General features: G+C 37.1%; 1 protein-coding gene across 5 annotated transcripts in view; it reads left to right on the top strand.

Moving 5' to 3' along the window:
• CDC42BPA (CDC42 binding protein kinase alpha) overlaps positions 1–26,258 on the top strand; it is a 277,597-nt gene that overhangs the window by 42,510 nt on the left and 208,829 nt on the right. For all 5 annotated transcript variants that reach the window (XM_049776391.1, XM_049776390.1, XM_049776389.1 and 2 more), the window contains exon 2: positions 13,195–13,286. In XM_049776391.1, coding sequence (XP_049632348.1) covers positions 13,195–13,286 — 92 coding nt within the window. The remainder of the gene's footprint in view (positions 1–13,194; positions 13,287–26,258) is intronic.

Genomic DNA, 26,258 nt, shown 5'->3' with positions numbered 1-26,258 from the left:
AAACCAGTCACAACTTTCCCTAAGCCATAACCTAATCTAGAAAAGGTGCTGTGCCTTGTCTCTTTAATTCTGTGCAAGTTGGGAAAAATGAGAAAGAAACAGGAAAGTTTGAAGTTAGCAGAGGTTGGTACATGCTGTTTAAGGGTGTAAACTAGCCTAGGACGGACCAGGGTTCGATCCTCCGGTGTCTCATATGGTCCCCCAAGCCAGGAGCGATTTCTGAGCACATAGCCAGGAGTAACCCCTGAGCTTCACCATCATCAGGTGTGGCCCCCAAACAAAACAAAACAAAACAAACAAAGCACCAAAGTTGGTGCCCTCCAGGAATAAGGAACTAGGGGTTGAGTGAGCTTGGATTAAGAAGCTCCCTTAACAACTAAAAGTTTGAATCAGAGTAATCCTTGACAGAACAGTCTGAATCAGAGTATATCCCTGACAACCAAATTCTATATCACAGTATTCCCCTGACAACCAGGCTCTATTTCAGAGTGTCCCACAACAACCAGGGTTCAAGTAGGATATCCCTTGACGACCAAGATTTGAGTTGAGAGTATCCCTAGACAACCAAGGTTGAGCCAGAAAAATCAGTGATTAATTAAGACATCTATACAATGCAGTGATTCTATTGTTAATGTTCTGTTCATGCATGCTTGTAATGTCTATATAAACTGCTTAAAGATTTGATTTGGGGTCCTTGCCAAGACTCTCCTAGTGGGATGGGTTAAGCTTAGTTAACCAAATAAATTTTTATTTATTAGTTATTATTTATTTATTATTTATTATTAGTTAACCAAATAAATTTAAATTAATTTTAATTTAAATTTAACCAAATAAATTTGCACCTTGCATTATCGGAGGTGGTCTTTGACTCTCAGTGCTGGTTGTCAACTCGAACCCTAACCAGAGTGTGTGTTGTAGTAATAAGTTTTTACATACAAGTTGCAGCAAGTTATACTAAATATCTAGTTAAGATAAATTGTGATACTTAGCTACATTAAACAGATTTACAATACAGATGAAACAGCTCTGTTTTAGAAGATACCAAGACTTTGATATCTATGGAGCAAAAGTCAATGCATCCTTCAAAGGGCAGATCTGAAAACTCTTGGTAGGAAATAATAATATTGGTGACTTGTAAGTCAAATTCAATATATTTTTACTATTCCCCCAAATTTTTAGGGCTTTATTTCTTCCTAATTCTGCTCTTCCTGTGCTCTGCGAATGAAATGACAAAGCTTGGATCATGTACATAATTTTTCATGGTTTATGCAACATTTTATTATTTTACATGGTTTACTAAATATTTTATTATTTATTTTAAAAATTGATTAATTTTAAAATTAAAGCACTGTCATTTACAAAGTTATTCAGAGTTTCAGATATACAGTGAGCCAACACCAACCCCACTACCATTGTCCAGTTTTCTCATCTAGGCTCCCTCCCAATCAGGTTTTCTACTTTCTTGACGGACGGGGATTGCTCTTGGTTTGTACTCAGGAAAATCTCCTGTTGTTGCTTAAGGGAACTACATAAGATGTTTGGGATCAAACCCAGCTTGGCCCTTGTAAGGCAAACACCCTATGCTGTACTCTACTTCTCTTTTTAAAATTTTTTATTATTTTGTGACATATTTTTAAGTTTGGTTATTGACATTTTAATCTCATTTTCTCAATGTTGTTGGCTCTATGGTTAGATATATAGATAGACCAAAACTCTACACCACCATGTGCTCAAGGCACACTTCTGCCCTTGTTACTTCCCATCTTTCTCTTTTTTCCCTTGACTCTTTCCTGTCCTTTTCATTTCTATAATGTAGAGTCAAGGGTAACTTAGATATTTTTCCCTTTTATCCTTGCATTCCCATGACATTATTCTTTAGATCACAGTGAACTCATTTGATATTTGTACTTCTGACTGACATTACTTAACTTGGTATCTTCCAACTCTCATCCTCTCTTGATAGAAATGCTATTTGGTTCAGCTTTTATAGAAGGCATTATGGAAATCTTTCCCCCAAATAGGAATAGGATTACTGTACTCTTATCACTTCTTAGAATCTTATCTCCCAAACACAAGAACACTATTTCACAATGGTATACACATGCCTATGTTCATTGCTACTCTTAGTACAATAAGCCAAGATATGGAAACAAACACAAATGCCCAAAATGGAGGAATGTATGAATTATTTGTGGCTTGTATAACAATGAAATAATATGCAGCTCTTAGAACAAAATCATGCAATTTGCAACAGTATGGATGGAACTAAAGGGGTTCATATTGAATGATTTTAGTCAGAAGCAATGGGATAGATACAGAATGATCTTTCTCATATGTGGAAATTAAAGATACACAATCAGGAAGCAACAAAGGCCCTGAGTCATCATAAGGGAGAATTGATCCTTGCAGTTGAGTTGGAAGGGGATTTGAGATGGAGAGTTTTTGGTGGAGAGGAGGTGTGAATACACTGGCTTTGGGTGTAGTATTGAAATTATGTATATGTCAATGTTATTGACAGTTATTGTAAACTACTAAGAAAATTAATAAAACATTAAAGCAAACAAAAAGCCCATTATATTGTTGAGTTCTCTCCAAATCGCAGACTTCTATGATTTTATTATTCTTTTTGTTTGCTCAGTATTCCCATTTTATTCCACAACTTTCTTATCTGTTCATTTGTCAACGAACATCTAGATTGGCTCCATATCCTAGCTATTGTACTAACTGCTATAATAAACACTGGTATGTGCATATCATTTTGAACCAATGTTTTTGTGTCCCAGGGGTAGACTAGAATTGTGGACTTGCTATATCATGTGACAATTCTTACATAAAATTTTTTAATAAGCAAGTTTCTTGATTTTTATGTACTGTGATTTATAGAGTTGTTCATAATACAGTTATTTCTGGCATTCAATATTCTAGCACTAATCCAACCACCAAAGTAACATTCCCTCCACCCTTGTCATCATTTTCCAAATTTCCCTGAAGCATAGTCCTTGGCAGGTATGAATAATTAGTTTAATATTGATAAATGGTACATGGAATGGCAATGGAATTATAGAAAAATGCATTAAAATAAAATTTGTGAAAATTATTATATCTCACAGTGAGGTTCTAGGTCTGAAATTCTACTAAGCTATATATTGTCAGTTGAGTGTTCTTCTGTTGTTGATTTTGTTTGTTGAGGTTATGTGGCATCAATGATAATTTCACATCTAAATTGGTGTCTACCTACTGGGAAATCGGTATTAAAATTATGGGGGGAGTGTTGCCTGTCTGCATATGAAGTCCACAAATTTGATCTGTGGAGCTAGGCTGATAAGCTCCATATCTTGACAGTGGTTGTTTGTTAGGGGCCCTCCGAAAGGACTCCAGTGTGATAGCTGTGAAGCTGGTATGGCCATGAGTTTTTCCTGCTAGTTGGGCCTCTCAAGAATTAGATAAATCTATGGTGTTGGCCCCTTGCACAGACATAGTGGAAGGTTCTCGATTATGGGTATGGCTTGACAAGGACCTCTAGAACTAATGAGGCATCTGGTTTGGCTCCAAAGTCCCTGTAGATGTCAGCCACAGAACCAGCATACTTTAAGTCATTACTTTTCTGAGAAATCTCTGTTATTTTTCATAAGCAACATTCCCGTTAGCAGTGGATGAGTTCGTTTTTCACTATATTTCTGCCAACACAGATTATGCCCAGTGTTTTTGGAATGCATCATTTTCACTGATGTGAAATCATATCTCAATGTCATCTTGATTTGGATCTCCGTGATAATAAGTGTTAATTAGCAATTTTCCATATGCCTATTGTCTACCTTTCCTCATCTTTAGGGAAGTATCTCTTCATTCCCCCCCCCCCCACTTCTTTTTTTGATAGAGTTTTTGTTGTTGATATTGGTCTCTGTGAGTACGTTATATATTTTAGGTATTAACTATTTGATAAGTTGTGTGACAACTTTTTTTTTTCTGTCCAGTTGGATTTTTAGTTTTAGTCTGTTTCTTTTACTGTGCAAGAACTTTTAAATTTGATGTAGACCCATTTATTTATTTTTGTCTCTGGTCCTTTCACCATTGGAGTGTTCTGCTATATTTTCCTCAATATATTTTATGGATTCTAATTTTATCTCAAGGATTTTGATCAACTTTGATTTAATTTTGTCTTAGTAGAAAATAAATGGGTTTTGTTACCTGATCCAGCCACTTTATGTACACTTTTGGGGATTGTCACACATGGCAATACTCAGGGGCCAGTCCTGGCTCTGTGCTCAGAAATCGCCCTGGCAGGCTCGGGGAACCATGTGGGACACCGGGACTCGAACCACCGCCCTCCCTGGTTCTGCCACATGCAAGGCAAACACCCTACCACTCTGCTATCTCTCCAGCCCCCACTTTATGTACTTTTAATGAGAAGTTTAGTCTATTGACATTTGAGAGATCATTGATATAAAGGGCAGCATTTACACTTTTCTCTGTGGGGTTAGTTGTTTTTGCAGTTGACCAATTGCTTTTTATATGCAGGTTTTATTCTTGCAAGGTTGGTTAAGTTGTAACAGATGTCACCAAGTCTAAATGACAGTTTCTCCGAGTTATGGACTAGGTTAGTTGAAAGTTTTTATTGAATTTTAATTTTTAACTGTTTTTGTCATATCTGTCAGTGCTTAAAGCTTACTACAGGTTCTGCTCAGGGATTACTACTTGGAGGTGTTTGGTAGACTCCTTGTGAATTCTTGGTAATCTAACCAGGGTCTGTTGTGCCAAGCAAGTGCTTTATCCATTATACTATGACACTAGCCTCAGGAATCAACATTTAAAACCTACTTTTTTTGGTGGGGGCCCACACCCAGTGATGCTTAGGGGTTATTCCTGGCTTTGTGCTCAGAAATTGCACCTGGCTTGCATACCATATGGGATGCCAGGGATCAAACCAAGTTCCATCCTGGTCCATCTGCATGCAAAGCTGTGCTATCCCTCAGGCCCTAAAACACACTTTTAAGATACTACTGCTCATTGATAGTTTCATAATAAACTTGAATGAATTATCAGTTGATTCTTATGCAAGGAAAGTGGCTCTAGAAATGGGATTTACAGGCAAAAATGCTGTGAATATTGTTTAAAAGAGACAAAGTATTTTATATAATATTAGTAAATTAAATTACCTTTTAATAATCTTAATAAAGTGGTGGCATGCTTTGAGGGATTGACTCCAGTTTTGAAAAACTTGGTTGTCTTGGTAAAAAACTATTAAGTATTACGATTTGCTCCAAAGAACTCTTTTGAAATGAAGAGTTAATGAATGTAGTAGACTTGAAATTTTAGTATTATCTTAAGAAATTGCTACATTCACCCCACCATCAGCATTCAAAATTCTGATATCAACACCAGAAATTGCCTGCCCACAAACAGAGGAGCCAGAGGAGCTTTCGCGGCTGTGCACACCTTCTAGCAAATGAACACCACCATAACACGTAAAAAAAAAAACAACTCATACTACAAGTGTGACAATGGGGAAACAACACAGGCCAACACAAGGCATAGAGAATGAAGATGACAGCTCTGATGACCTGAAAATGGCCAACCATCTAGTTAGTTTTTCAGATAAGGAGTTTAGGAAAGAAATATTGAGGATGTTTATAGAACACCAGAAATTGCCTAGGATTTATACATACAAAAATTACAACTTGCTGATGGCTCAGGGAATGTTTATTAACATTTTATGGCAATGAGATTTAAAAATTATAATATATATACATATATACGTATATGTATATAATGGACTACTGTGTAACATAAGTATAACAACATGTATTGGGAAGCAAGAATATATATTGGCTCATTTTATTGTGACATTTGCTTTGTTGTTGCAGATTAAAACTAACCAACAATAACTCCAAGGTATTATTGTAAACTATTACTATTTTTTTGTAAACTATACTTTATAAGCAACTTTTTCTTAGATGCTAGAATGGAAACTGGGAGAGGGAGAGGTGTTAGTTAGCTACAGATGTTAGTTGTTACTTTTAGTTCATTTGTATCCCCCTGCATCTTTGTAGTTCATTATAAATAAATTTTACTTAAATTAGGGTAATTTATTTCTCGTTAGGATACTGATTGTGAAGCATAGTGTCCATAGTCTCACAATTTGTCTTGTCTCTATTTATCTTGTCTCTATTTTGATGTCTTTATCACTGTTCACTTCCTGACTGATGATGTTTCTTTATCATATTCACCATTCTTTATCATAATGTAAACTTTTTTACACTACTATTCACATTTTAATGGTTTCTTTGATTTTTTCTTTGTTGGTATGAATTGCAAATAGTGTTCTGATCTGTATTACTTTCATCACAAAAACAGCACTGTACAAATCTTTAGTACATGACTTTGCACTTTGACTCTAAGACAAAATGATTAGCACAGTTGTTGTAAAAGACCTAGGCCAGGACTCTCAGAGAAGCTAGTTGAAAAGCATTTGCTGCTTTTTTTCGTACTAATTTAATGTTCAGTTCATACTGTTGCTGTTATCAGTACATTCTTGGTTTGTATATGGAAGCAAAAGAGACTTCTATTTACATAAGATGACCCTTCAATCATATCTGATCCTTTTTCTTTTAAATAAAGAGGTACATAGAGGGAGAAATGGAACTGGGTCTATGTTATTTTTGAACCAACAGAACATGTCATAGATTTTTATAATTTTCTAGCAACTTTTGGGCCATTTGAGGGCTACTGGATGGACTACTCTGGAGGAGTGGAGCTGAATGCCATCAGGGTCATTTTCAAGTGTTACTCAGGAAATCGCAATGTCATATTGTGTGAAATATCAAAATTTAGGGCCTCTGTAAGTAAGGCATAATCTCTAGTCCTTTGAGATGATTCCACAGACACTGACTTTATAATAAAAAAATTGAGGGAGGAAGGAGAGATAGTGCAGTGGGTAGAAAACTTGCCTTTCATGTGGCCGATCTGGGTTTGATCCCTGGCATCCCATACGGACACGCAAGCACTGCCAGGAGTACTTCCTGAGTGCAGAGCCAGGAATAGCCCCTGAGCATCGAGTTTGACCCCAAAACAAAAAGAAAGATGCAGCATAAGACCTAAATTTCTTGTATAGCTTTCAAGACCTCTCCTATTTGTTTTTTTTATCTGTAATTTCTTCATACAGTTCTATGTAGTAACACTAGATTAGGGCTGGAGAGTTAGTACAGTGGATAAGTCTCTTGTCTTGCATGCGGCTGACCTGACTTCAATCCCAGCATACCACATGGTCCCCTGAGCCCATCAAGAGTGATTACTAATTGCAGTCAGGAGTTAGTTTAAATCAGGAGTTAGGGCTGTGCCTTTGACTACTCTGAGGACTTCAAGGGGAATCTTTGCTGTGCCTGTCTATCTTTCCTGAATACTTGAAGCTCTCCTCAGAGGCCTACGGAGCGCACCCCCAAAAAACTTCACCCTGAAGCTGCCCAAGGAGTGAGTGAGTAAACTCTGACTGTAGGGTCCCCAGGCAGAGCTGAGCCCTCTGGCCTGCAGAGGCTACACCCTGCTGTGCCTTTGACCACTCTGAGGACTTAAAGGGAAATCTTTGCTGTGCCTGTCTGTCTTTCCTAAATACTTGAAGCTCTCCTCAGAGGCCTAGGGAGTGCACCCCCCAAAAAACTGTCACCTAGAGGCCGCAGAAGTGCGCCACGTACTCTTTCTAACTCATGAACCCCATCCCCAACACACAGAAAAAATCATACTACAAGCGTGACAATGGGGAAACCTCGCAGGCAAACACCATGCACAGAGAATGACGATGATAGCTTGGATGACCTAAAAAATTCCAACCATCTGATTAACCTCTCGGATAAGGAACTTAAAATAGCAATATGGAAGATGTTTGTGAAACCCAAAGAAAGCATAGATTGATCTGAACAGAACACAAAGACAGAAATCAGAAAACTCCAAACTGAAATAACAGATCTGAAAAACACGGTAGCTCAACTGAAAATCTCAGTGGATGGCCTCGCCAGCAGGGTAACAGCAGCTGAGGACAGAATCGGCGTGCTGGAAGATGAGATGCAGAAAAACTCAACACAGCAGAAGAAATTGGAAAAGAACCTTAAGACAAATGATCAGGCAATGGAAAAAGTACTCAAGGAATGTGAACAGATGAAAATAGAAGTCTTTGATAAACTCAACAGAAACAACATAAGAATCATTGGAGTCCCAGAGGCCCAGGTAGGAGATCTCCAGGAAGAATCAACTGTCAAAGACATCATCAAAGAGATACTCCCAGAGTTAAAGACTACATGCAACCAAATCCTGCATGCCCGAAGAGTACCAGCTAAAAGAGACCCAAAGAAAAACACCCCAAAACACATCCTCATTACAATGACAAATCCCACAGATAGAGATAGAATACTGAAAGCAGCAAGATCAAAAAGGGAAATTACATTCAAAGGAGCATCCCTAAGACTTACAGCAGACATGTCACAAGAAACTCTCAAGGCCAGAAGACAGGGGTGGGATATTGTGACAAGACTGAATGAAATGAATGCCTCACTGAGAATACTATACCCAGCCTGACTCACGTTCAGGTTTGAAGGAAGGATACATAACTTCATGAATAAACAACAGCTCAGAAACTTCACAGATGAAAAACCAGGCTTAAAGGAAAAACTGAAAGGTCTACTTTAAGACAAGAGAGATCAACAAACACAGCAAACTTATCTACAAAGATGACATTAAATGCTATGACAAGCATCTCCCTCAATGTCAATGGACTAAATTCACCAATTAAAAGACACAGAGTGGCAAAATGGGTCAAAAAGATGAATCCAACCTTCTGCTGCCTACAAGAAATACACCTGAATAGTTAGAACAAGCATAGACTCAAAATCAAAGGCTGGAGGAAAATCATCCAAGCAAACAACACCCTTAAAAAAGCTGGGGTGGCCATATTAATATCTGATGACACCAACTTTATACTCAAAAAAGTTGTAAGGGACAAAGATGAACACTATGTACTAATCAAGGGATATGTGCAACAGAAAGAAATCAGACTATTAAACATATATGCACCCAATGAGAGACCAGCAAATTATCTAATACAATTACTGACAAATCTGAAAGAAGACATCAATAATAACACAGTCATTGTGGGAGACCTCAACACAGCCCTGTCAACACTTGATAGGTCAACCAGACTGAAACCCAACAAAAACGTACTAGCTCTGAAAAGGGTAATGGAAGAAAGAGGACTAGTAGATATATATAGGACACTCCACCCCAAAAACCTGGATACACATTCTTTTCCAATGTACATGGGTCATTCTCCAGGATAGACTACATGCTGACACATAAACATACCTTCATAAAATCAAGAGGATAGAAATCTTGCAGGCTACCTTTGCTGATCACAAGGCTCTGAAATTAGATGTGAACTACAAAGGCTAACAGAAAAAAAACTTTAACAATTGGAAATTAAACAGCCTGCTACTGAACAACCAGTGGGTCCGAGATGAAATCAAAAAGGAAATCAAAACTTTTCTGCAAACAAATGATAATGAAGACACAAACTGCCAGAATCTATGGGACACAGCAAAAGCGGCCCTGAGAGGAAAATTTATAGCTTTGCAAGCACACATCAGAAAGGAAGAAGGGGCATACCTGAATAACTTAATGATGCAGCTCATAAAATTAGAAAATGACCAACAAAAGGAACCAAAAATAGGGAGAAAGAAGGAAATAACAAAGCTGGAAGCAGAAATTAAAGAAGTGGAAAAACCAAAAAAACAATTTGAAAGCAGAAGTTGGTTCTTTGAAAAAATAAACAAGATTGATAGACCATTGGCAAAACTCAGAAAGAGAGAGAGAGAGAAACCTGACAACCTGTATTAGAAATGAAAAGGGGGTGATCACGACAGATATTGTAGAGATCCAAAGGATAATCAGAGACTACTTTGAGAAACTTTATGCTATACGAAACATGAGAACCTAGAAGAAATGGATAAATTCTTGGACACTTATAACCTTCCACAGTTAAGTAAGGAGGATGTAGCATATCTAAACACCCCCATCACTATTGAGGAAATTGAAACTGTAATCAAACATCTGCCTAAAAAGAAAAGCCCAGGCCCAGATGGATTTACAAATGAATTCTTTCAAACCTTTCAAGAGGAGCTACTACCAATCCTAGCCAGGCTCTTCCATGAAATGGAAAAAACAGGAACACTCCCAAACCACTTTTATGAAGCCAACATAACCTCGATACCAAAACCAGACAGAGATGCTGCAAAAAGGAAAATTACAGACCAATATCCCTGATGAATGCAGATGCAAAGATCTTCAACAAAATCCTGGCAAATAGGATCCAATGCATCACCAAGAAGATCATCCACTACGACCAAGTAGGTTTCATCCCAGGAATGCAAGGATGGTTTGACATTCATAAATCTATCAACATCATACACAACATCAACAACAAGAAAAATAAAAATCACATGATCATATCAATAGACGCAGAGAAAGCATTTGATAAGGTCCAACACCCATTCTTGATCACAATTCTCAGCAAGATAAGAATGAAAGGAACCTTTCTCAATCTAGTTAAAGCCATCTACCACAACCTAATGGCAAGTATCCTCAATGGAGAAAAACTTAAAGCCTTTCCTCTAAATTCTGGTACAAGATAAAGCTGTCTGCTCTTACCACTCCTCTTCAACATAGTACTGGAAATGCTTGCTATCGCGATCAGGCAAGAAAAAAATATCAAGGGAATTCAGATAGGAAAGGAAGAAGTCAAGTGCTCACTGTTTGCAGATGACATGATACTCTACTTAGAAAACCCTAAATACTACCATAAAGCTTCTAGAAACAATAGACTCATCTAGCAAAGTGGCAGGCTACAAACTTAACACACAGAAATCAATGGCCTTTTTATACACCAATAATGTTAGGGAAGAGATGGACGTCAAGAAGGCAATCCCATTCACATTAGTGTCACACAAACTCAAATATCTTGGAGTCAACTTGACCAAAGACATTAAGGATCTATACAAAGAAAACTATAAAGCCCTGCTCCAAGAAATAAGAGAGGACAGATGGAAATGGAAACACATACCCTGCTAATGGATAGGCAGAATTAACATCATTATACAGCATTATACAGATTTAATGCAATCCCCTTAAAAATACGCAGGAAATTCTTCAAAGAAGTGGATCAAACACTTATGAAGTTCATCTGGAACAGTAAACACCCTCTGATATCTAAAGCACTCCTAGTGAAAAGGAAAATGGAAGGCATTACTTTCCCCAACTTTAAACTGTACTACAAAGCAATAATTATCAAAACATTATGGTATTGGAATAAAGACAGACCCTCAGATCAGTGGAATAGCCTTTAGTTCTCAGACAATGTTCCTCAGACATACAATCACCTAATTTTTGACAATGGAACAAGAAATCCTGAGTGGAACAGGGAAAACTTCTTCAACAAGTGGTGCTGGCAGAACTGGTTAGCCACTTGCAAAAAAGCTAACATAGACCCGCAGTTAACATCATATATAAAGGTAAAATCCAAATGGATTAAAGACCTTGATATTAGACCTTATACCATAAGGTATATAAAACAACACATAGGTAAAACACTCCATGACATTGAGACTAAAGGCATCTTCAAGGAGGATACTGCACTTTCCAAACCAGTGGAAGCAGAGATAAACAGATGGGAATACATTAAGCTGAGAAGCTTCTGCACCTCAAAAGAAATAGTGCCCAGGATACAAGAGTCACCCACCATATGGGAGAAACTATTTCCCCAATACCCTCAGATAAGGGGCTAATATCCAAAATATACAGGGCACTGACAACTTTACAAGAAAAAACATCTAATCCCATCAAAAAATGGGGAGAAGAAATGAACAGACACTTTGATAAAAAAAGAAATACAAATTGCCAAAAGGCTCATGAGAAAATGCTCTTTATCACTAAGCATCAGGGGGATGCAAATCAGAACAACGATTAAATACCATCTCACACCACAGAGATTAGCACACATCACAAAGAATGAGAGCAATCAGTGCTGAGGGATATGTGGAGAGAAAGGAACTCTTATCCACTGCTGGTGGGAATGCCGTCTAGTCCAACCTCTATGGAAGGCAATATGTAGATTCCTCCAAGAACTGGAAATTGAGCTCCCATTTGACCCAACTATTCCACTCCTAGGGATATTCCTTAGGAACACTAGAATACCATATGAAAACTCCTTCCTCATACCTATATTTATTGCAGCACTATTCACAATAGCCAGGCTCTGGAAACAACCAAGATGCCCTTCAACAGATGAATGACTAAAGAAACGTGGTAAATATACACAATGGAATATTATGCAGCTGTCAGGAGAGATGAAGTCATGAAATTTTCCTATACATGGATGTACATGGAATGTATCATGCTGAGTGAAATAAGTCAGAGGGAGAGAGATGCAAAATAGTCTCACTCATCTATGGGTTTTAATAAAAATAAGTTATTTTTGCAACAATCCTCAGAGACAATGAGAGGAAGGCTGGAACTTCCAGCTTACTTCATGAAGCTCACCACAATGAGTGGTGAGTGCAGTTATAGAAATAACTACACTGAGAACTACCATAATCATATGAATGAATGAGGGAACTGGAAAGCGTGTCTAGAGTACAGGTGGGGGTGGGGTGGTATGGAATGAGATTTGTGACATTGGAGGTGGGAATGTTGTACTGGCGAAGGGGGTTGTCCTTTACATGACTGAAACCTAATCACAATCATTTATGTAATCAAGATATTTAAATAAATATAAAGTAAAAAAGAAAAGAATAAAAATCAGGAGTCAGTATAACATCTAAAGGAAGGGCTGAGAAATAGTTTAGGGGTGCCTTCTTTTCATGAAGCTACCTGAGTTAAGTTTTCAGCACCGCATATGGTAAGTCCTCTGAGCAGTGGTAAAGCGACCTAGGAGAACAAAGCACTTTGGTATGCCTATACCCTATTAACTCAAATAAATGTAACAAATGCCATTTTAAATGTAAATTAAATTCATATTATTTTATAGTTTGATTCTTAAATATTTTTGCTTAACTTCTAACCATAGTTAAAAGTTTTGTTGCTTAAGTATTATTTATATTTGATTTGTATCACATTTTGTTGAAAAATAATAGATGTCACTTTTTTTATTTGTTTCAGCTAAACCATTTACTTCTAAAGTGAAACAAATGCGATTACATAGAGAAGACTTTGAAATACTAAAGGTGATTGGTCGAGGAGCTTTTGGAGAGGTAAGAGAATGACTTTATAGAATTGTTTCAAAAGCTGGGGCCAGACTGGTGGCACAGCCATAAGGCAGTTGCCTTGCATGCAGCTGGCCTATGATGAACCGCAGTTCAGTCCGCTGGCATCCCATATAGTCCCCCAAGTGAGGCGTGATTTCTGAATGCAGAGCTAGGAGTAACCCCTGAGTATCACTTGGTGTGGCCCAAAAACCAAAACAAGAAGCAAAAAAAAAAAAAAAAAAAAAAAGAATTGTTTTGAAAGCTATTGTGCACAGTGTGTGAGGATTTATTCCTGTATGTATTTGTTATGAATGATCTGAAAATACCATAGCATTCTGAATAAATAATCCTAGTTGAATTGTTATTTTTGATATATTGTTTTAAATGTCTGTTTATTTAACTATGTACGTATGTACTTCTAGACTTCAGTTCTGATTTATTTTGTTATACCTTGTGGAAATACTATACTTTCTTAAATTCCTCTAGTTCAGGGGTTCTCAACCTCTTTAAACAGGCCAGTTCCCTGTCCATCAAACTGTTGAATGGCCAGAACTATAGTTTATAAAAAAAACTATGGTGGACTGCAATGATAGCACAATGGTAGGGTGTTTGCCTTGCACATGGACTACCCAGGACAGACCCATCTATCCCCGGCATATCATATGGTTCCCAGGAGCCTGCCAGGAGTGATTTCTGAGTGCAGAACCAGGAGTAATTTCTGATCTCTACTAAATGTGAACCCCCATTCCCCCCAAAAAAAACAACCCCCAAAACTGAACAAATTTCTATGCACACTGCACATATTTTATTTTGAATTAAAAAAAAAACAAAACTGGAACAAATAAAAAATTTTAAATGAAGAATAAGTGAAGTTAAATCAACAAACTTGCTAGTATTTCATTGGGACCTATGGGCCTGTTTTTGGTGGGCCATAGTTTGAGAACCCCAGTCCGAAGCTGAGAGAAGTTGAGATAAGAGGAGGGAAGTTGGAAAATGCGGTGCATATCCCACACATATGCACTGCAGCCCAGGACTAGCCGGCTGCTAAGCAGAATAGGCATAAGCAGAATAGGCAGCAGTGGCAAAAACACTGCAGGCTGGATAAATGTCCTTGGAGGGCCTTCTGTAATTTGGGGATCCCTGTTCTAGTTTATAAGAAGTCTTGGTACCTTGTAGTATGTGTATCCAAACTTCTTCCCTTTTTTTCTGTGCTCTTATCCTTTATATTTTGATACAACTTTAGAAACAGTGTTTCAGTTTTGTTTTAAAGAATAGCAAATATCTGGAATTTTGGTGAGGATTACAATGAAACTAAGATCAGTTTGTAAATAGTTTATATTGTTGACTTAGACATTCTATAAACATAGTATATTTCTACTTTATTAAAAGTCTATTTAAATTTTCTCCTATTAATGTTTTGTAGTTTTCATTTAGTAGAGAGAACACCTATATTTTCATCAGATTTGTAGATATGTGATAATTTTATTTTAGAGTATTTGTTAAATTTTATTAAAATTTTTTCTAGTATATATAATTTTGTTTTATTTTTAAATTTATTTTGGTTTTTGGGTCACACCCGGCAGCGCTCAGGGGCTACTCCTGGCTCTATGCTCAGAAATTGCTCCTGGCAGGCTTGGGGGACCATATGGGATGCCGAGATTCAAACCACCCTTCTACTGCCTGCAAGGCAAATGCCCTACCTCCATGCTATCTCTTCGGCCCCCTATATAATTTTATTTTTTATTTGTGGAAATACTTCATGCCTAGGAAACTTGCTAACTGTACACTTAAAATAATCAATTACATTGATCTTCCCCTCCTCCCTTACCCCCTTATCCCTGGATTTTGGGCCATATCTGGCAGTGCTAGGGATTTACTTTGGCTCTATGTTCAGGAATCACTTCTGGCAGTACTTGGGACCATATATGATGCCAGAGATTGTATCCAGGTCAGCACAAGCAAAGCAAGCATCTACACTATCTCTCCACTCTCATACTATAATAATACATTGAATTTTATTAAATTTTAATTTTCTTGTTTTTGTTTATGGGACTCATCCAGCTGTGCTTGGGATTACTTCTAGCTCTGCACTGAGGACACACTCCTGGTACTGTTGGAGGGACACATGTATTACTGGAGATTGAACCTGCCTGGGCCTGCATTATGTAGGACAAATGCCTCACCCACTATCAGTCCAATCCCAAATTACTTTGGATATTAATAAAATGCTTACCAGCATGTTTTCAGATATACTATTGATGTTTAATTATACTGATTTATTTTAAGTTAGACTAATCTTATATTTCTAAAATAACTATTGAATTTATTGCCCTTGATCTATCTATCTATCTATCTATCTATCTATCTATCTATCTATCTATCTATCTATCTATCTATCTATCTATCTCTATCTGCCTGTCTGCCTGTCTGCCTGCCTGCCCGCCTGTCTGTCTGTCTGTCTGTATATCTATCTATCTATCTATCTATCTATCTATCTATCTATCTATCTATCTATCTATCTATCTATCTATGCCTGCCTGCCTGCCTGCCTGTCTGTCTGTCTGTCTATCTATCTATCTATCTATCTATCTATCTATCTATCTATCTATCTATCTATCTATCTATCTACCTATCTAATTGGATTTGTGTTAATATGTTTTTATTTAGGATTGTGGAGAGAAATTTTTTTAACTTTTATATTCTGATAAGATTTTGGTATCATATTTACCTCATAAACTTGGGGTGTGTTCCTTATTATTCTCTAGAAGTGTTTGAGAAAGTTATTATTTTTTTTATTTATACACTTTTAAGATTATGTTTTTTAATGTATTTTTAAAGTTTCATATTCTTTTCTTTAATGGAACTAGAACCATTAGATTTTATACTATATGTTTGTTTTGCAAATTTTATGTCTAACATTATTCTGATCATTTATACCTAATTTTTTCATTATTTATCAAAAAAGCTATGTCAATTTTGTCATCTTTTTAATGAATAAATTTCAGCCTTTGGACTTATTTATTGATTTTCATTTAAAAAATTTTTATTTTTGATTCTACTTTTTAATTTAATTTGCTATTACTTTTTCTGTTTTATTATTATTATTATTATTATTTTTTGGATCATACCTGGCAGCGTTCAGGAGTTATTCCTGGCTCTGTACTCAGAAGTCACTCCTGGCAGGCTCTGGGGACCATAGGAATGCTGGGATTCAAACTGGGGTCTGTCCTGTATTGGCTGCTTGCAAGGCAAACGCCTTACTGCTGTGTTGTCACTCCGGCCCCTGCTATTACTTTTCTTTTTTTTCTTGCCCTTTAAATCTTCAGGTGTAATTTTAAGACTAGATTTTTTTCTAAAGAGTTTTAGCTTCAATTGACAAATTTTGATGTATGTTGTGTTTCATCCTTATATTCCTTAAATACATATGCTGTTTTTAATATAATTTTAAAATTTCAATTTTGGTTTACAAAATGAGTGGGGTTGTAGAAATAGTACTTAACTTTGTCAAACCAGGTTCTATCCTCCAGCATCTGCTATGGTCCTCTGAGCACTACCAAGAGTAATCCTGAATACAGAGCCAGGAGCAAGGCATGTGAATCGCTGGTTGTGGCCCAAACCCAACCCCCTCCAAAAAAAAACAAGACAAAACAAAACCCCAACACCCTACGAACTTAGTTTATTGTTTCACTTATAGGCTATTTGAAGGGTTTTCTAGCCATCTTTCTGTTACTAAGTTATAGTGTATACAGTATACAGCAGCCAGGGAATAAAATATACTCTGTGGTTTCTGTTCTTAAAATTATTGTGCAGTATTTTATAAATATCAATTAGATCAAACTAATTTTATTGTTGAAATCTTTCCATCCATATTATTTTGCTTGATTTTTTTTTGTTTGTTTATTTTTTGTTTTTGGGTCACACCAAGCAGCGCTCAGGGGTTACTCCTGTCTCTATGCTCAGAAATCACTCCTGTCTGGCTCGGGGGACCATACGGGATGCCGGGATTTGAACCACCGTCCTTCTGCATGCAAGGCAAACACCCTACCTCCATGCTATCTCTCTGGCCCCTGATCTCTTTTTTTTTTGTTGTTGTTATTTTTGGGGACCACATCTGGCAGGCTCAGGGGAACATGTCAGATGCTGGGGATTGAACTTCGGTTGATTATGTGCAAAGCAAATGCCCTACCTGCTTGCTGTGCTATCACTCTGGATCCTGATGTGTGGTGATGTTTTGATCGAGGATGTTTTTAGATTTGTTTTTCAGTTTTTGCTGATGGTAAACATGATTCTCATATTTTTCTTGTTGATTAACTCTTTTATTCTAGTGGAATTATACCTATTATAACCAAATAATACGTATCTTTTCCTTATCTAATATTAATAGAATGATTCCAGGTTTTTTGTTAGTGTTTGGTACACACCTGGCAGTAATCAAGGCTTACTTTTGGCTCTTCACTCATAGATCACTTATGGTGGTCTTGGGGGGACTATCTGAGGAGCTAGGGATTGAATCTAGCGAGGCTGGCCTTGTGTAAGAAATGCCTTACCCACTACCCCTCAGATTCCAGTTTCTCAAATTAGTATTTGTATTAAACATCTTATTTTATCCTTTTAGGTTTAGTTTCCTAAATCCTCATGTTTATTGTTAATAGACTATAGTCTTTCTTCTAACCTCCTATTCCATATAGTTTAGGTGTGTGGTATGCTAGACTATTGAGCTTTGTGAGTTCACACAAAGACAGATTACCTAACAGTGCTTTCCTCAGAGTGTATGCCTTCTGTTTAAGGATACTGTATTTGTCTCCATTGTTAAGGAATGCTGATTGTAGTTTTTTTTTTTTTTTAATTTATTTGGTAGACTGGAGAGATAGGATGGAGGTAAGGCGTTTGTCTTGCATGCAGAAGGACGGTGGTTCGAATCCTGGCATCCCATATGGTCCCCCGAGCCTGCCAGGAGTGATTTCTGAGCATAGAGCCAGGAGTAACCCCTGAGTGCTGCCGGGTATGACCCAAAAACAAAAAAAAATTTTTTTTATTTGTTAACCTCTTGTTTCTTAATTGGAGTGTACCCAGTTTAATATACTTAAACTACACATTACTATCTGGTTTCTATTTGTCTTACCCATTTTGTTATTTGTCTTTCGATTCTTGATTATTCTTTTCCTTTCCTATGTTTTTCATTTTGTTTTCTCTTTTATTTCTCTAAAGATTAATACATGTGTCCTTGGTAAATATATCTCGTTAGTTATCAGACTTCTGCCTTTTTTTTTTTTTTGCCATACTCAGCTGTGCACAAGGATAACTCCTGACTCTACACCCAGGAATCACTCCTGGCAAACTTGGGGGACCATACAGGTTGCCAGGATCAAATCTGGATGGCCACATTCAAGACAAATACTTTATCAGCTGTGCTATTGCTTGGGCCCTGTAACTTCTGTTTCCTTTTCCTTTAAAAAATAGTTTTTAATTTTGGAGGCAATGCTCAGTGTTGCTTAGGGCTCATTTCTGGCCTTATGTTCAGGGAACTTTATGCAATGCCGAGGATCAAACTCTAGTATGCCCACATGCAAGGCAAACACCTTACCTGCTGTATTACTTGCTTACCTGCGTACTTGTTTTCTGATATCTAACTTCTGCCTTTTTTGATAACTGCTATTTTGTCTTAGTTTTATATATACTCTAGCTTCAAAATGACAATAAGGGTGCATACTCCTTTGGGTTTGTTCATGTAGTTCCATTTCCTTTTCTCTTTTTTTTAGAGGGGGTCAGAGGAACTGTTGGTGCTTAGGGCTTACTCCTGGCAGTACTCAGGGTGCTAGGGATCGAAATTGGATTAGCCACATGCCAGGCAAGTCCCTAATTGCTTTACTGTCTCTCTAGCTCCTCCATTTTCTCTTCACATTCGTATATTTCTGGTTTCTGTTAATTGTGGAAGCCTCACCTGCTGGTGTTTGGGGCCCACTAAACTGTAGCTTGACATCTTATAGGTAGGGACAGGGATATGTGGTCCTTAGCCTTGAACATACAAATGTTCTTTAATACTTAAATCAGGCTATAGAGATAGCACAGTGGGTGGTGTGGTTGCCTTGCACACAGCCAACCTGGGTTTTATCTCCAGCATCCTATATTTTCCCCTAAGCCTACCAGGAATAATTTCCGAATACAGATTTAGGATTAACCCCTGAGAATAGCTGGGTATTGAGAATAGCCCCAAAACAAAACAAAACAAAACAAAACAAACCCACCAAATAAACCTTGAACAATCCCTATCCATTTACATATTTCTTTTGTTTTGATTTGTGCTTTTTGTTTTTAGTCCATACCTATCCTCAAGGCTTATATCTGGCTCTGCACTCATATATCCCTCCTGGTAGTATTCAGGGAACCATATGGGTGCTGAGGATTGGGTCAGCTGCGTCCAAGCTAAGCACCTTAAACTCTACTGTCTCGCTGATTCCACCCCTTCACATATTTCTTATTGATCACCTGCTTCCTTTTAATAATTATTTTCTGTTTGAATTAAAATTCCTTTTATATATTTTCAGATCTTCTGATGATTGATGAACTATTTTATGTGTTTGAAAATGTTCTCCTTTTAAAGTATTCAATTTTTTAAGTTGAATTATATAGATATGTCAATAGATTTTTAAATCTATGTGGACTTGGATAACCATTATACAGATTGAGATAAAGGACATTTTCTTTCAGTAATCCATTAGTTTCTATTGTTCTGTGTGAATAATTAAACATCTGAATTCTATCACTAAAGTTTTTGTTTGATTTTGAATTGACATTTATGGAGTCATGTATACACACGGGCCACATGTGTATAAATGTCTACCGTATTTGCCAGTGTATAAGACGAACGGGCGTATAAGACGAGCCCCTAATTTTGCAGTTAAAACATAGGTTTAGGCTTATTTTTGCTGTATCAGACAGAATCTTCCTGTGCTGCATGGACTGCATGTGTTCATGTGCTCATGTACCACAGTGAGCCAATCACAACAAGCAAAGGTTCAAAGGTTATACTGTAATAGACTTCCTCTCTGACTCTGGCCAATCTGAGCAAGCTTTTTACAGTGTAGATTCAAGTCCAGAACATTGTCTAATTTGCATGCATCAAAAGCCTGCTTGGATTGGCTGAGTTAGAGAGGCAGTCTGAGCAGCCTTGCAGTGATCGGTGCAGGATTGAGTTGGAAAATTCGTTTTGTGGCAATATTCAGACGATTTTCGTTTAGCGGCATATTAAAACATTTTTTGAGATATACTCAGCGTATAAGACGACCCCCGATTTTTGGTTGACCTTTTTTTGTCTCAAAAGTCGTCTTATACGCCGGAAAATATGATATAAAATATATATGTATATCTGCAAACATTTTATTTGTATATATGTATATATAAAAATTTGAACATTTTACTTTAGACACATTTTTAAACTTAAAATATATTTGATTTAAGTTAGTTTGTTTAATATATAAATAACAGATACTCAACAGTTTAAAATTGGGATATTTCGCATTGTTTTGGTCATGCTAAGACTGTTTTTCTTTTTGCAGTGCTGGGGATCAAATCAAGTGCTTTACACATACAAGGCATGTTCTCTACCACATCCTTTTCCTGCATCCTATGCCTTTAAATACATATATGTTAATACTTACAGCACATTTTAACTTTTGACGAGTCACATTTCAAGTATATATAGACTTGATTTTGGCTTCTCTTATTCAACATTATGCCTGTGTAATTTTAATTGATTACAGTGTTTCATTGTATGAAGGACCATAAGTTATTATTCATCCTAGTGTTGGTTGGTATTCAGGTTTATGCTATAGCTTGTGTTTTTATTAATAATGGTATAAAGATTCTTGAACATGTCTTTTGGGAGATAGAAGAAGCTTTTATGTAACCTAGAAATGGAATTACTAGACTATGGTATTGGTTAAGAATCTTTTGTTTTTGTCTCTAGTACCAAATTATTTTACAAATGATTATCAATTTAAATGTCTACCCAATATGAAGATCTCAATTGTTTCACAACCTGACCCACATTTGGGTCACTTTAAATATAATCATATTTATACTTCGTGAGTTTTTTGCTTGTTTGTTTTTGTTTGGCTTTTGGGCCACACCTGTTGGTGCTCAGTAGTCACTTCTGACTCTGCACTCAGGAATTACTCCTTGTTCTTGGGGATTTATGGGGTGTTGGGATTGAACCTTGTTTGGCTGCATGCAAAACGAGTTCTCTATCCACTGTACTATTGCTCCAGCTCCCCTTTACCCATTTTTGGTGAGTTATGTGGCACTAAATTGTGATTTTTATTTAATATTACTTTCTAGTTTTAAATATTGAGTCTGTTTTGATATTACTCTAGAATTTAGACATCAGTTTTTATATAATTTCATTTTGGGGTTGAGGGAGTAGGAGCTAGTGCAGGAATGGCGAACAGGATTTTTACCCTCACTCAAAATGGCAAAATGCAATATGTGTTAAATATATTATTGTTAAAATTCTTGCTTTTGTGTGAGTGTCTGTTTTGGCAGGTCACTGCGTGGTGTGCCTCTCTGACTCTCACAGTTTAAAATTTTGGCTCTTTGTGTCAAACTTGTTTGCCACCCCTGAGCTAGTGGGTAGATTTTATAACATCGGTATTTCTGGATACAGGTCTCTTTTTGGAGGGTGTGTTAAATAAAAAATATTTTTTGTGGGGGCACACTAGTGATTCTCTGTGTTCAGAAATCACTCCCCAAAGGCTCAGGGAACCATCTGGGATACCAGGGATTAAACCCAGGTTGGCACATGCAAGGTAATTATCCTACCTGCTGTGCTATTGTTCTAGCCCAAAAATATTTTTTATTTTTTGTGCTTGTTTTGTTTTTATATGGCGCTTTATTTATTTATTTATTTATTTATTTATTTATTTATTTATTTATTTATTTATTTATTTATTTATTTTTGACAGGCGCATCTGGAATGCTCAGGGTCTGTTTCCAACTTTGTGCAAGGGGGTTAGTTGTGGTAGTATGCAGGGAACCATGGGAATAAAACCCAGACCTCCTGTATGCAAAGCATGCCTATCTTGCTGTCCACATCTGGCTTTTTGATTAGAAATTCTTAGTTTTAGTGAAGTTCAAGGAATGAAACTTATCTTTATGAGAGGGCATTTTTTTTCTTAGGTTTTTACCTAGCCCCAACGACTATGAATTTACTTTCTTTGTTACTTTCTGTAGCCTTTATAAAAACTTTCTATGTTTAGATTTATATTCACTAGTAGTATTTTTTTTTTTATCATGTGAACAACTTACAGTAATGTAAATAATTGTGATTCCTCTTTCTTCCCTACACTTTGTTGTTATTTCATGATGACAGGGTCTACATAAAACTAGTTCAGAACTTGCATTGTTGTGCTTGATGGTGTTTGCATTGTTCGAACACTTGGTTCCACTCTGTTTTCTTTTAAAAAGAAAAGAGCAGTGGTGCAAGCAGTAAGGCGCCTGCCTTGCACCGCTAGCCTAGAACGGATCGCGGTTTGATCCTTCGGCATCCCATATGATCCCCCAAGCCAGGAGCAATTTCTGAGCGCATGGCCAGGATTAACCCCTGAGCTTCACCAGGTGTGGCTGAAAACCTCCCACCCCACCCCACCCCAAAAAAGAAAAAGATTGGTAGAGTAAGGTCATGATTTTAAAAATATTTCTCCCAAAGTTATCTCTTCAAGGTATTAGTGGTCAGTCAAATCTGTATTTAATAGGGACTACCTAGTTTTCTTTTAAGGTAATCTTTTGGGATTCATACTTTTCAACTAGCACAGCAATCTTAGCAACTGTTAGAACTAATTATTAACCTGACTGTTGCAAATAAAACTCTTATTTACAAAAATTTAGACTACCAGAAAGAATAAAGAAACATAGGCAACACTGGAAAGAAAGCACAGAAAATGAAGGAAACCCAATGCAAAGAGAAATTTTATTTAGAAGTTGCCTACCATCCATCACTTTTAACTTATTCCAGATGTAGAAAATAACTACTTACTTGGTAAGAGGTATTGCATTTGTGTGAAAATTATTGCAGCTCTATTTTTTTCCCCTTTGGAATACTTGGAGTCAAACCTTCCACATTCCGTATCAATTTTACTATCTGGAAATAATCTGGTGTAGTCACCAGATTGGCAGCTGGCACTATGTAGAACTAGTAGTCTCAGTGAACGTCCTTATTAGGAAATTTAAAAGGCTCAGTTTGCCTTGTTAGTAGTAAGGATCGTTTTTCTGAGAAGGCTAAGATACTGCTTTTCTGTATACAAGGACTGTTTGTAACTCAGAAAGTATCAGTTCAAGGAGTAAAAACAAGATTTACCCTAGTCTAATCCTTCAGAGTTCCAGGTATACTATTTAAAAATTTCAATCATTCTTGAACTAAAAATCAAAACAAAACAAAATATAAGGAATCCTCCTTCTATCCCCCTCTATATATGATTTATATATATTAATAATATATGGTAAGCACAAAGTATATTTATAAAATTAACTGGACATACTATGGGAGGTAAAAACTTTGCAAATATTGATCAGTTCTTTGACCATGTTCTCTGATTTGATTCCTTAATAGTTCTTTTCTCAGAGTTTGAAAAATCATTTGCCACTTCCATGGATCAGAAATTATAGTCTTCCAATAGGTTGTGGCATTCTCTACTTTCCACATTGTAGTTTGTTGGTGTCATATTGAACTACAGTTTGGACTGAGTTACTTTGATTCACTCAGGGGTAGATCCCAGTATTAAGCCATTCTGATAGCTCTCAGCTGTGATTATTGTACTGGAAGGGACACTGTTGAAACAGAGGGTTTTCTGTATTTGTAGGAAAGAGTATATCAATGGTCATAGGTTTCACTTCTATTGGCTGTTAGCTACTATTGAAAGGGGGAGGAGGAAAGAAGGGGTTGGAACAATGGTACAGCATAAGGTGCTTGCCTTGTGTATAGCTAATCTAATTTGGATTCCCAGAAAAATCTCATGCCACCCCCCAATAAAACCCTTAGGGACCACAAAGAATGATTTAGTGTAGGGCCAAGAGTAAACTCTGAGCACTGCTAGGCATGACTCCCCAAACAAAAACAAAACAAATAAAAAGAATTTCAGGGGCCGGGTGAGGTAGCGCTAGAGGTAAGGTTTCTGCCTTGCAAGTGCTAGCCAAGGAAGGACTGTGGTTCGATCCCCCGGCGTCCCATATGGTCCCACCAAGCCAGGGGCAATTTCTGAGTGCTTAGCCAGGAGTAGTAACCCCTGAGCATCAAATGGTGTGGCCCAAAAAACCGAAGGAAAAAAAATTTTTTTTTCAGAGAAAAGAGATGAGCAGTTTTCATGATTTATTTGCTCATGTTTTTGTTCATTATTATGCATTTTCCCCAAAATCAATTATGGGATATTTTCTACCATTGTATTTTCTTTCCTTTTTTCTTAGAAACTAGAAAGCATTTATATACACTAATTAATTTGTATTGGTTTTAATACTGTACCAAATCGCTTTGTTATGTAAATGACTTTATTTCTTTTTTAGGGTAATGATATCTTCTACAGTAAAATTTGAAGTATAAACCGAAAATTTTCTTAGAACTCTTTTCGTGTTCTTCCAGTTTGTTTTGAACTTTATTTTTCCTTGTGACTGATCTTTTCCTGTGCATTGATTTTTCTCTTGCATTAAGTATTTGTTGGATTGTAGTTTTACCATCTTGTCTCTTTATCTGTCCTCAACGTATTAAGCCCGGATTTCAGTTATTCTTGAAAATATCACCCAATATTACTTCCCTTTTTCTTTTACCTTTTTTTTTTGGCCACACCTTGTGATGTTCAGACTTCTAGTTATGTACTCAGAAATCGCTCCTGGCCCGGGGGACCATATAGGACACCGGAGATTGAACCAAGGTCCTTCTTGGATCGGCCGTATGCAAGGCAAACATTCTACCATTGTGCTATCGCTCTGGCCCCCAATATTACTTTTTTTGGTTTTTGGTTTTTGGGTCACACCCAGCAACACTCAGGGGTTCCTCCTGGCTCTACCCACAGAAATCGCTCCTGGCATGCTCGGAGGACTATATGGGATGCCGGGATTTGAACCACCGTCCTTCTGCATGCAAGACAAATGCCCTATTTCCATGCTATCTCTCCGGCCCCTATATTACTTTTTGATGTTACTATGGTTTTGTTCCTTAATTTTTTTTTTTTTGTCATTCCTTTCGTGAGATTGAAGGCAGAAAGGGAAATATATGAAGACTCCTGATCATTATCTAAATGTAGTTTTATTTGCTTTTTTTAAAAATTTTATTTAATTAAAGAACCATGATTTACAAAATTATTGATAGTTGAGATTTAGACACACACATATAATAAAATTTCAACACCAACCCCACCACTAGTGTTGAGTCTCATCATCAGTGATCCCATTATCCCTCCCATACCCACCTTGCCTGCCACTTTGACAGGCACATTAAAAAGTTCAGCGGTTGCAGCTTTAATCTTATGCTTTCAGTATTGTTGACGCTGTGCTTAGGATTTATAGTTAAATCCACTCTCCCACATCACCAAATAATAGACTTTCCGACTCCTGCTTCCTCATTACTCCCCTTTCTCATTTTTCTTCCCACCTTGATTTCTTTCCTTCTCTGTCCTCCTCCCTAAGTTCGAGAGGGGTCAAGACTTCCCTTTTTACTACATTACATTTCCTCATCTAGTTACAAATGATCACCCTGTGTTTTCCTTCTTGCTTACTTCATTAAACTAGAAACCTTCCAGATACCATTTATTTTCTCTCTCTCTCTCTCTCTCTCTCTCTCTCTCTCTCTCTCTCTCTCTCTCTCTCTCTCTCTCTCTCTCTCTCTCTCTCTCTCTCTCTCTCTCTCTCTCCCCCTCCCCCCCTCCCCTCTCCTCTCTCCCTTCTTCCCCTCCTCTCTTCTCTTGCTCCCTGGCTTTGGAGCCATTAGAGCCAGGT

Source organism: Suncus etruscus, chromosome 7 (genome assembly GCF_024139225.1).
Source record: "Suncus etruscus isolate mSunEtr1 chromosome 7, mSunEtr1.pri.cur, whole genome shotgun sequence".
Classification (NCBI taxonomy): domain Eukaryota; kingdom Metazoa; phylum Chordata; class Mammalia; order Eulipotyphla; family Soricidae; genus Suncus; species Suncus etruscus.
Note: the sequence above shows the minus strand (reverse complement) of the source record. Positions and strands in the feature narration are given on the sequence as shown.